The 12,554-nt window shown below is 45.0% G+C and overlaps 1 protein-coding gene across 4 annotated transcripts in view; it reads left to right on the top strand.

Annotated features, from left to right (window-relative positions):
- SLC24A2 (solute carrier family 24 member 2) overlaps positions 1 to 12,554 on the top strand; it is a 247,311-nt gene that overhangs the window by 188,626 nt on the left and 46,131 nt on the right. For all 4 annotated transcript variants that reach the window (XM_060609677.3, XM_060609680.3, XM_060609678.3 and 1 more), the window contains one exon: positions 9,472 to 9,570. In XM_060609677.3, the coding sequence (XP_060465660.1) occupies positions 9,472 to 9,570 (99 nt within the window). The remainder of the gene's footprint in view (positions 1 to 9,471; positions 9,571 to 12,554) is intronic.

The following is a 12,554-nucleotide window of genomic DNA, read 5'->3' as shown; positions in this document are numbered from 1 at the left end:
CTGTTTTATGTTCTGTTTTTTATATAAAAGAGTAACCATTCGATACATATGCATTCAGCACCCACAATGTGTCAGGTGCTGTGAACAAATAACAACTTGGCCCAAATGAATACGTTAATGTCACAACCCACTTGCAGAGACACACCCAAGATATGGACTTTGAAAACTGACTCTGGAGAGATCTTTTGCACCCATTCGGTGGTAGTGGGGCTGGATGTTGGCCAGTCTTGAGATCTGAGGCCTGCCCTATAAAGTGATTGTTTATTCATTTATCTCTCAGATACCCACAGCGGGCAAGGGACGGGAACACGAGAAAGACAGTCAAACCTTCCATCATCTGTCAGCCGCTACCTGGCTCAGAACTCCAAAGCTGAGATCAGAGAAACCCCTTTGAGAATTTCGTGTGTGGGAGCCATTTGTATCCGTGTATATGAGACAGAAATTTTCGGAAAATTAAGTTCCTAAAATAATAAAGCAGGTGACCTAAAATGATAAAGAACATTAGCTCTCAAGCGGTGTCAGCCTCAGCTAAGGTCAGTAAGCTGGCTCTTTTCCTGAGACACTGTATTCTGGCATTGATCCTCGCTGTGAGTTTTTTGGTTTGTGAAATCCCAATTTTGCCTGGGTTTGATTAGATTATATGCTTTTTAAAAAGCCTCAAAATAGATAAATATTGACTGTAAACACTATTAGACTTTAGAGGCTTAATCACAGCATTAACCAAGAAGAGTGCCTGGTGAGTTTTCAGCAGTGTTTCTGCAGGTTTCCGGTCCTTCCTTGTTTCTCTACCCCCAGAAGGAACATAAGCTATGAATAGATTTTTATACAGCAAGTGCTCTAACCAACACACACACACACACACACACACACACACACACACACACACCCTTTGTTGTTTGTGTTAATGTTGGTATATTCATAAATACTTATTGAGGACCAGCCTAGGAAGTAGGCATTGGGGAGCAGATGAAAAATGGTAGCCCTATCCAGCTGGTTGGAGAGAGGTCAGTAGAATACCTCTGAGGGTCTATGATAACTGGTATGATAGGATGGATATCAGTGCTGTGATAGAGAAACGTACCAGGGTGCCTTGCCAGCCCAGGAAAGGAATTCAGGGAAAGTTTCCTGAAAGATGAGATGCTTTGAAGCAGAGTCTTAAAAAGGAGTGAGACATGCAAATAACAAGTGTGGAGCATTCCAAGCCACAAGAAGTGTAACTTAAAAACTGGGAGATCAGTCAAGAGACTGTAACCAACATCCACGCTGGAAATGTTGGATCTAAAGTGTTCAAAAGTAGACTCTGAAGGAGTTGGTAACTAATTGATTGTGGAGTACAAGGGGGACCTCTAAGATGGCTAGAAAACACTGTGAGTGAGGAAATCACCAATAGAAAGTGCAAGCAGATGGACACATTCCTAGGAGGAAGACAATGGGTGGGAGTGGCGGGCATGTTGAGTTTTACTGTGAAGGGGACTTGCAAGTGAAGTGTTCAGAAGTCCATTGGATAAGAGGATCAGAGCTAGAGATCTGAATTTGGGAATCACTGATATTCAGGTGGAGGTCCATTGGGTTTTTTGGCAGAATGTGGGGGTGGGGGACAGGGAGCGAGGAGGGAGCCTGAGGAATAGTGTGACACCTAAGTGTCACTCTCAGGAGTCCTGGAAAATCAGTTTGGACTGGGATGAAGAATATCAGATGCACCGAGAGACCCAGTCATGTGGAGGCAAAAGTAGCCAAGGGTGGATTCAGTGGAGCAATGCTGACAAAGGCCGGGTGCACGGTGAAGAGGTGAGCAAAGGAGCCCCGGGGACCCAGAGGTACCAGCGTAGGCTGACCTCTCCAGAGGCTTGGCTGTGAAGGGAAGGCAAGTGAGGGCAGTGCCAGCAAGAAACCTCAAATCAAGAGAAAGGTTCCCAGTGGAGAGACTTAACCATGATTATATGCTGAGGGGAAAAGGAAGGACTGAAGAGTCATAGCGAGTGAGTAGGCAAAGGCACTACAGAGTCAAGGAACTGGAATAAAGGACAAAAATCTCAATCTTTAAGATATCAACTTTTGAAAAGCATTGGAAATCTTCCAAAATATTTATGAAAGCATTCCATATTTCCACTGATAAGGTGACCCTGCTAGGGGAGTTGATAGGATCAGTTCACATGCGGACAGATCCATTCTTTACAGTTGATTCCAAAGGTCATTCTTCTGGAAAATCATTTTTTAAAGCCTTAATAAGGAAATCTGGCTGCTTCATTTCATTGTATGATGGCCAGCCATTGAGATACAATTATGTATATATTCTCATTAATTACAGAAACTAGTCCTATGATTAGATCTATAAAAATAACTACAACCAAATTATGTTGATTACCTTATTATATGGTTCATTCACAGAATATTTACTAAAGACATTTTACAAAATACTTTATTACAATACTAGTTTAATTTCCATTATCAATGTAGTCATAACAACCAGTTTTACATGATGCTTCACAAAAATTAGAAAAAATGATTTAGAGGTGTGCTTCAAAAATAAATTTAAGAATAAATAAACTCTATGTTCTTGGCATTTTTGCTTAAGATGAAAAATTTTGTAATGTTTTCCTTTTAAGAATAAAAATCAGGGTGCCCCTGGCTGGCTCAGTCATTAGAGCATGTGACTCTTGATCTCAAGATCATGAGTTCAAGCCCCATTTTGGGCATAGAGCTTACTTTAAAAAAGAAAAGAAAGAAAAGAATAAAAATCAGGCCAGATCCTGTGAGGTGAATAATCTGCTCCATGAGGACAGTTTGTAGAATGGAAGAGGAGTTTATTCCTTCAAGCTGCTGAGTGGTATCTTGTATCTTGGAACTTTCCCTATTCTCTGAGTTTCCATACCCTTCTGAGAAGGCCCCCACCATCATGAATCTTAAGTCCTTGTTTTTTGTCTCTCTGTCTCCAGGCTGTGACTCTACAAGGGCACCAGCTAGATTTATCTTATTCACTAAACACTGCCTGGTACATAGCACGGGTCTGGTTCATATTTACAGAGTGGATGATTGTTTGTGATCCGTACTCACTTGAAAGCAAAGCTCACATTCCTAAGAGGGCTGATGTAGGGAGAACTTCACTAGAATTCAGTGAGTGCATACACTGTGCCAAGCATCATTCTAAAATGCTTGTTGAGGGATAAAAGATGGTGAGAGAAGGTCCCTTCCCCAGAGCAACCTGCTATCTGATGGGAAAGCAGACATGTTGAGCAGCCAACTGAAAGAAATAAACACTACGATGAGGTATAATCAAAGTGCCATGGGAATGATGGATTTCCACTTGGGAAGGGGGGTGTGAATATCATTAGATACCTTCAGGTTGGGCCTTCAGTGAGGCCTTAACAAATGAGAAGCATTTTAATGAACAAGGAGGAACCAAAGCCCCCTTTTCAACCTTCTGTGCCTTCTTCTGTGCTCTCTGTACCTCCTCTGTGTCGCACAGGCCCCTCTCAGCACCTACTTTGCCAGCCCTGGTGATGTGCAGAAAGAGGATGACTGGCATGCCCCTGGACTGTGGACACCTAGTCCACCCCATTTTCTCCCATTTACCTTCAGAAAGTTCCTGGGATTCCACATGTAGACTCAGTCCCACTGGGGCCTTGGGTTTGCATAGACCTGGAAGGATTTACTTTGGGTCATTAGCCAACAAGAAACATATTAAGGAGTGGTTGCCTCAACTGCTTGCCTGGAAACCCAAACACAATGATTTATCAAGCCCTACAGGGCTCTGGGGATGCCATAGGGAACAAAACCAATGGAAAGCCCTCCCCTCATGGAGCTTGGCTGCTAATGGAAAGCAACAGATAATCAATAGTAATGATGATATAGTATATTAGATGGCGATAAATATTTTAGAGAAAACAAGCTGGGGATAGGAAGTGCTGGAGAGAGAGAGGCTGCAATTTTAAATAGGCTGCTCAGAGAAGCCTCTGAGAAGGTGAGATTTGAAGAAATACTTGAAGGAGTTGAGAGAGTGAACTCAATGGATCTCTGGGGGAAGAACATTCCAGGTAGAGGGACCAGCAAATGCCATGGCTCTGAGGTGGGACACCAAGGAGGCCAGCATGGCTGGAGCAGAGTGAGACTGGAGAGAGGGAAAGGATGAGGCAGGGCAGCCTAGGTGGCTAAACCTCCTTACAGGTCCTTGTAACGACCTTGACTTTCACCTTGACCTGGAGAGCCACTGCAGGATTTTGTCCAGAGGAGTGACATGATCTGATTGATCACGAAGGATACCAGGATGAGACCGGCCTGGGAGACTGGTTAGTAGACCAGCAAGGTCATTGCTGAGACCAGGAGGGGAGGAAGGAGAAGTGGCCAGATTCTGAAATATTTTGGAAGTAGAGATACCAGATTTGCTGATAGATCGCATGTGGGCTGCGAGAGAAAGAAGCCCAGGATAGCCCCAAGGTCAGTGTTTGCTTATTGCCACATCAGTTTCATGGCATCCCTCCTCAGAGTGACGATGGCCTCTCTGACTTGAGTCTGTGATTCCAGAGGGGAAAAAAGGCAATGAATAAACAGGAGGAACATTCAGCTGCACTTTTGCTTTTTAAGCTACCTGCCAAGTCGTAAACTTCAAAGACAGAGATAGGAAAGGCAGAACTGAAAACACAAAAATAGATTTCAAAACACTGTGTTCAAGTTTTGCCTTCTGTTTCATTTTTTTCTTTTCTTCTCCCAAACCAAGGTCTGTTCACTGAAGTGTGTGTGGCTGCTCCCATTTGCATCTATATATCTCTTTTGTCCCATCTCTTCTGCATTGCTGATGCTCAGAATGTTCCGTAGGAGCCAGGACCTAATTGATCACCAACCCCGAGGGTTCTTTTGTAACACCGCCTGTTACAGGCTTGGTGAGAAAGAGGTGAAGGAATTTCCTGGGACTGTTTTGATTAACAGCTGAACAGAAATGAAATCCATTGCTGTGCAGCTTGGGGCTTCTCTTTCACGTCTGGGTGATAGGGTCAAGGATTTTGATTCCTGATTGGTTTTCCAAACTTGTTCTTATTCACATTAGGGCCTTACACTCTGATCTTTTCTTCTGCTCTTCCCTGCCACCCCCTCAACACACACTCCCCTGCGGATATTCAGCTGGTATTCTTTTGCAAACTTCAGGACAGGCTAAACTATATTAAAACTGTGTACTAGGTTTTGACGTAGGTGCCTCACGATTTGAACAGAGTTTGCTATTTCTGAGATTTTAAGTATACAAATATCTGTCGCTGTGTAAAAATACAACACTTCGAGGCTTTGCACTACAACAGAGTGTATTTTTTAAGGTTGCCTTAAAACATGTAAAAAATCACTCCTGCCCTCACTTTGAAAAGTACCCCAAAATGTCTTCATTCTTCATCCCCAGGCACGGGGCTGCAGTTGTTTCTGACATCTGTCCCTCTGTGTCAACCCTAACGCCAGCGTGAAGTCCATGCGTCAAATAGTTTATGGAAGTGGCCCCCTTACTGCCAAGGTCTCCTGAACCAGAGGCTGCTAAACATGAACTCTGTTGTGAATATCTCTTTTTCTTCTCAGTACTTCATCAGAAGGATGTCCTATCATTCCTCTCCATAATAATAACCATTTCGGAGTGACAATTCCTTTACTGTATATCAGAGCCCATCTAAACACCTGATGCATATTAACGCATTGAGCCTTCCAACAGCTGTATGAGAAGGGTGTTCTTATTATCCCTGTTTTAAAATTCTGAGCCTGAGACACAGGAGGTAATACCCTTGTGCACCGGAAAGGTCTTGGAGCACACAGATCCATTGTGCAGCCGTAATTCCTTGCCTGCACTCTGTCCCCACAGGTGATGGGAGAAGACTGATCATCATCTTTCCATTTTGAGATTGCAAGGATATCAGTGTTTAAGACACACAATGTCAGCTCTGTCACCTTGACCTTCTCCATCTCAGGAAGATGTAAAGTGATCCTTTTCCTAATCGGTTTGGAACTGACTCGGGAGGCCTCACTGAAACCTGAACACCAATCCAAGTAGGCTTAGATGTCAGGGAGGGTGTAGCTAATTCTCCAGACTCACATGTCTGGACTGATAGAGAAGATGCCAGCACTTCTCCGAAGGCAGCTCAGGGCCCTGTCACCTTGACCCTGTGGTTTTCGTTACTTTTTCTTTTTCCTCTTATTTACAGATTTCTTCTGATGCCACGTGTCGTGATAAGCCCCTTGCACACATTTTCTCACTTAAGCTTTGCATCAGACTCATGAGCCAGTACCGTAGGAATCCCTGTTTAACAGATGGAATCCCTGTTTAACTCACCCAGCAGAGCCAGTGAAAGAGGCAGGGCTTAAACCCAGATCCACCTTTGAACCCAGTCATGTCCAAAATTGAACCACAATACTGTGCTGTCCCACACACACACAGACACACACACACACACCCTACTGGGTGTTCTGCCCAGCTTGTGGCTTCAGGCTAAACAGGTCCAGAACGCGCCATGCCTTCCTACCCCGAGGCCCAGAGGGTCTTTGAGAATCACTGCTTCTGCGCTGGCTTCTGCCCCAGAGACCTCATGCTTTCTCTTCTCTGGCTAGCCATCCTCACATCTGTTCTCAGGGGGTGCCCTGTGGCAATCCCTGGCATGTCCATTGGGCTAAAATGGGCATGCCTGGCTTTGTCAGGCTCTGCCCCACCACCCTCCAGGAGCACACCTGTGTGTTGAATTCCGAAGGTGGCATTTCACTGCTGCTTTTCTCGAAAGGACTCTTGGAGGGAAAATCCTTTTAGGCCACTGAGCAGCCATTGTCAGCACTGGGAATGCAGAATGGTAACCAGGTCATGCTAACTGGGACGAAGGTTGAATTTCAAAAGTTGCAGAGGTGAGTGGGAAGGAGAGATCCCAGCCAGCCTCTGCAGCTTTGTCCTGGTGCCCCTAGGGCTAAGCCCCAAGAGAACAAATAGAGCTAATCCCTCCCACCTTTCAGAAGCTTAGAAAGTCCCAAGTGCTGCTGCAGTGGGAAAAGTAGAAACACACTCTCTAGAAAGCCCTCGCTGACCTGTAAAAACGTTCAGGACCCTATGAAATCCCAAGTCTAGAGTCATTTCCTACCCTATGCTCCTAGCCTCCCTTTAGAGGATTTGGAAAACCCAGCCCATGAGTGGCTGTGGCCAACACTGTGGCCGAACCCTTCCATGCTTTTGGGTCCCTTTTACTATCATTTCTCCCTGGTATACATCTAAGCTCTGAAAAATACTCATGTAACCACAAACAAGATGTGATTAGCTGTTTTCTATCAAATAGTTTCTCTGCCATGATTCATGACTTTGGGGCATTCCTGGGGTCGGGTTATTTCAGATTATGTTCCCACAGGTTTATTTGTCTCTTCTTCTGAATGTTTCCTGCTTTCTTACTATTTTTTTAAGTAATTTTTAAACAGCAGTATTTGATCCTTTTCATCTCACAGAGATCCAGGAGGTTCTAAGTTCAAAGAATGACCCTGAAACCACTGAACGGTTTGATTAGTAAGAGCATTCTCTCCTATAATGTTTCAGAACTTGCCTTTTCCATCTCCTGAACTTTTTAGCAAATGATGTGAGGACATCTTGGAATTGTCTTCCACGAGAAGTACCACTCTTCAGGCTTAAGGTTGCAGAGTATGGACAGCCACGCTTCATTATTTGTCTCATCTCCAGATGAGACGAGGTTTGGCAGCCAGGACAGTGGCTCGCATCAACGCTGCCTCGGCAACGTCCAGGCAATCACAGCCCCCTGCCTACCTCCTCCCTCCTTCCTCTTCTCATTTTCATTCCTTTCTTAGTCCCTTTTGCCTCCTCCTTCTCCTCGTCCCCAGGCTTTCTTTTCTTCCCCCTTTTCTTCTCAGAATTTCTCTCAGAAACTAAATAGAAACAGCCAAATTCAAAACACCTTTCAGCGTGGTGAACCTAACGCTCACCTTCAACATCCCTCAAGGATGGAGTCATGCCTATCACCTCCTCCTTTTTTCTCATTCTTTCTGAAGCCCAAGCCACATCCTAACCTACTTTGTTCTGTGTAATGGTTCCTTTCCTATTTCCTTCGAGAGGGTGCGCTCTGGTGCACATTCATTGCCTACACTGAGGCACTCTCATCCTAGAGACTGCCTTTGCAGTAGCAAGGTGTCTAGGCCTATGACTGATGGAACTTGGAAGCAGAAAGGGCTCCATACTGTGTCACCTTCCCCATTGGCATCAGCTGATCCCACTCTAGTTTACGGCTTCTGTCACCACCACCCCCCCCCCCAGTGACGCAAGTCACTACTTTGGCGACACCCCATGATTTCCATCCTTGAGGAAGGGAGGCTAAGTGGATGCCAACCTGCCATGGCCCATCCTAGGAAAAGAGACTCTCGAAGAGAAACATTTGGGTTTTGCTTGGGTTTGGTTCACTTTTTGGTCTGACTAGAGAAGTAAAATGATATCTTCTGCAATACGCTGCTAGAGAATCCAGCCAACGCAAATGCCTACTGAGAAAATTGTAGAGGTTGTGGTGTATTGAAGGACTCATCATATCTGAATCTAGGCAATAACCAGTCAGTTTAAAATGAGGCTCCTTTGTGCCTTGAATGTTCTGGGGGGGGGGGGGGGGGACGGGAATCAAGGACTAAAAGAGAATGTACTATGTTTCACTAATCTCTACATTTTTTGCATGCTTTTTGTTTCCTGTGCTTGTTGCATGCATTTAACCATTAACTATGTCAATAATGGAGAAGAAATTAAGTGTTATTCTTGTGGTATAGTCTGTTTTAAATGACTGTTTTGAGAATTTTGAGTGTTTTTTCCAGCACCTTTCCCTAAACATCCCATCACTGACAGACATTACTTGCTCTGCTCAGTTGATCATTCTTTGCCCTGAATCCCCAGATGGAATCTGTTGCCTCCTTGATGCTTTAATCGCAGCTGACTCAGCTCATTCAGAAAGCTGGGATGCATGCTCCCAACTCATTTAGACTCTTCAATGTTAATTAAGATAGATGGTTGAACAACTCAAAGGACCCTTGGGCTTGGATTTCCATTGTCACAAGCCAATTCTGAGATGAACATTTAATTCCAGAGTAATGGTTGTGTCTCCAGAGCATCTCTGTGTCTTTGGAGTTGTTTTGGATCTCAGCAGGAGGGGGAGTTTTAGTGATGATTGGTGCCTTCATTTATTTTGTAAACAATTGGAAGGGAGGGAAAGAGGTCCGAGTCAAACCTCCCGACTATGGTCTGGGAGCTTGAGATTCTCAAGCTGGGAGCTTGAGATTTGGGCTAAAGAATCCACAAAGGTAAGAAAGTACCCTTCCTGTAGGGCATAGGGCATTTGGGTTGAGCAGAAAGTTGTGGTCGCTGCTATCGTGCAGCATAACTGAGGAAGCCACATGTGTGTTGCACCAATGCTTCGCCATTTTCCACAAGCCCCTCTCTTTGTCTTCCTCCTCACTGTGTCTCCTTTCCACTGCTTTCTCTTGCTTCAGGGAGGTTCAGAGAAAAGGCTTCTATTCTCCACAAGATCGCCAAGAAGAAATGCCAGGTGGATGAGAACGAGAGGCAGAACGGGGCTGCCAATCACGTGGGTGAGTGCAGAGAAACTTCATCCCATGCCTTTTCTGGAGTGCATGGAGGGGAACAGAGATGGAGGACCCAGCATGGGCACCCTTGACTTAGTGCAGATGTGCAGCCCTGCAGCTCAGCCCATTCCTGGGTGTCAGGAAGAGCCCATTTCCCATGCGGGGTACAGGACATGAATGGATGCACTGTCACCTGCACTAGGGGACTCCAAAAAGAGTAAATGATTCTATGAGGAACCAAAGTAAAATCAGCTTCTATCCAGGCATTTCCCTTGAAGAGTAGAAAATCACTTCATTTCAGGAATTCCACATAAAGAGGATACACACGCACACACAAACACACACACAAACACACAGACACACACACACATACACACACACCTGTCATTTAATGTTTAACAAAAGGTGAAATTCTCCTTTCTGAAATTCTTGCCTGGTAACCAGATACTTACACTGTATACTTCTGATCTTGCCTACCCCACACCCACTAAGTTACCAGATGGTTCACTTGGTCACCCCTAAACTGAGTGACAGGGTCCCTATGAGACAGCCCCACCTCTTCTTTCTTAAGAATTCGGCAATACTAGCCCAGGTCTTTTTTGGCTGACTTTTTTCTGAGCACCTGTGTGACCAGATCGTGACACTCAGACATCTTATTTTAACTTGGAACATGATGTTCCTCCTCTCCTGTCTGCAGCTATAATATAACTCACTAATTCCAAATTCAAACTAAATTTAACCTAATCTGTATCTATGCTACAAACGATGCTATTGCCCAAGAAACTGCAGTTATCTGCAGACAAAATTCAGCAATGTTGCACTCAAAATATATAACATTCCTTAGAAAAGTTTCTGCCTCCCCTGTTATCCTGACTTCTAGCTCCGGGAAAATCTTTGGCCAAGAAACAGTTAAGATTCCATTGGGTATGAAAAGATAAACTTGGGGACGCCTGGGTGGCTCAGTCAGTTAAGTGTCTGACTTCGGCTCAGGTCACGATCTCACGGTCCGTGGGTTTAAACCCTGTATCAGGCTCCGTGCTGATAGCTCATAGCCTGGAGCCTGCTTCAGATTCTGTGTCTCCCTCTCTCTCTGTCCCTCCCCTGCTCATGCTCGCTCTCTCTCTCTCTCTCTCTCTCTCAAAAATAAATTAAAAAACATTAAAAAGAAAAGATAAACTTGAAGGGAATAAGCTGAGTTGTTAAATGTCATGTGCAGGAGGTTTTCTCCTTACCTGTTCATGTCTGTTCTCAGACATCTTACTTCCTCTTTGGGACCTGATAATCCCATGTTAGCCGCGGTCAGGTTTGGCCATTGCAGGCTGGTCTTAAAGTTGTCTCACTTCAACCAACAGATACCCCAAAGCCCAGTTTCAGTATTTCCTGAGGTTTTAGTATTTGGTATTTTTAATAACTGGACCAAGCATATTGGGATTAACTGGCAGGGTCACACACAGCAGAACATCACGTACACAACACTGTCACTATTAAAAACATGGAAAGTTGAAATAAATTTGAGTGTCTGTGGCTTTCCATGTTTAAATATATTTGTGCCTCTGGGGGCATCTGGGTGGCTCAGGTGGTTAAGCGTGTGACTCTTGGTTCTGGCTCAGGTCACGATCTCCTGGTTCGTGAGTTCGAGCCCCGCGTTGGGCTCCATGCTGACAGTGCCGAGCCTGCTTGGAATTCTCTCTTTCCCTGTCCCTCTCCCCCCCTCCCCTGCTCGCTCTCTCTGTCTCTCCCCACAAGTAAATAAATAAACTTAATTAAAAACGATTTATGCCTCTGTGTTCCGCAACTGAGTATGTGAATAAACAAACACTTCCCCGTGATTTCCGAAATTTGGCCACTTCAAAGTCAATAGTTTTTATGTGACGACGAAAATATCTTCCAGCGGAAGTTACTACGGGGAAAAAAAAAAACATTCTGACACTCTGTGAGCAGTCTGGTGCTGCTCGGATCTGATGCTGATGAGCATTACGATATTCCTGGTGACCCCTGGCATTGAATCACACAGCCTCATTGTCTCCTGAAATCCGAGAATTACCCAGCGCAGCCAGGGGGCCTAAACACCTTTATACTTCCCTCCCACTGAAGTCATTGGCAGACCTTGGTAGCGCCTGATGACAGATCACCCGAGGTGCTCCTCTGAGCCTGGAAAAAATAAATCTTGTAGCGCAAGGCAGTTACTGTGATAACGATCAGATGGTTTACCCGCCTCTGTTCCAGCACTGTGCTAAGTGCTTTTTATGCATTTTTTAATTCAATTTTTATAGGCGTATCCTTTCATTGCATTGTTGTCAGTAGTCGCGGTGTTAGTACATCACTCCGGTTTCACAGACGAGGAAGCTAAATCGCAGAGAAGTTAAATTACTCGCTAAGGGTCCCATAGCATGAGCAGTAGAGCCAGAGTACGAACCTGGGCCGGCCTGTGATGTCCAGCGTCCCAGAGTCCAGTGACCCCGAAGTCACTTCTCAACTCCCAGAGGAAAACTGGAATCTGTGTTTTGTGACCTGCGGCTTAATGCTAGCGAGACGTTACCTCTCGCTTAGGAATGACCAACTTTGGCCTCTGTGTCTTGTTCAGCTTCCTCTTGCCTTGCTTGCGATAGGATGCCCAGGTGGGGAACGTGCTGAGTCGCATTCTGCTGGCTTTTTGAGAAGGCCAGGCTCTTGACCCTACCCCCACCACCTAGACTTCAGCAGAGCTGTGCACTCCCAGAGCCTAGAGAATTAGAGCCAGAAGCAGTGGGCCTTAAGGTCAACCGGTGGAACCCCCTCATTTTTTTTTTTATTTAAAAAATTTTTTTTAATTTTTTTTAATGTTTATTTATTTTTGAGAGAGAGAGAGAGCATGAGCAGGAGAGGGGCAGACAAAGAGGGAGACACAGAATCAGAAGCAGGCTCCAGGCTCTGAGCCGTCAGCATAGAGCCCGATGCAGGGCTTGAACCCACAAACCATGAGATCGTGACCTGAGCCGAAGTCAGACACT

This window comes from Panthera onca, chromosome D4 (genome assembly GCF_046562875.1).
Source record: "Panthera onca isolate mPanOnc1 chromosome D4, mPanOnc1 haplotype 2, whole genome shotgun sequence".
NCBI lineage: Eukaryota > Metazoa > Chordata > Mammalia > Carnivora > Felidae > Panthera > Panthera onca.
The sequence above is the reverse complement of the archived record's forward strand: the minus strand, read 5'-3'. Positions and strand labels throughout refer to the sequence as shown.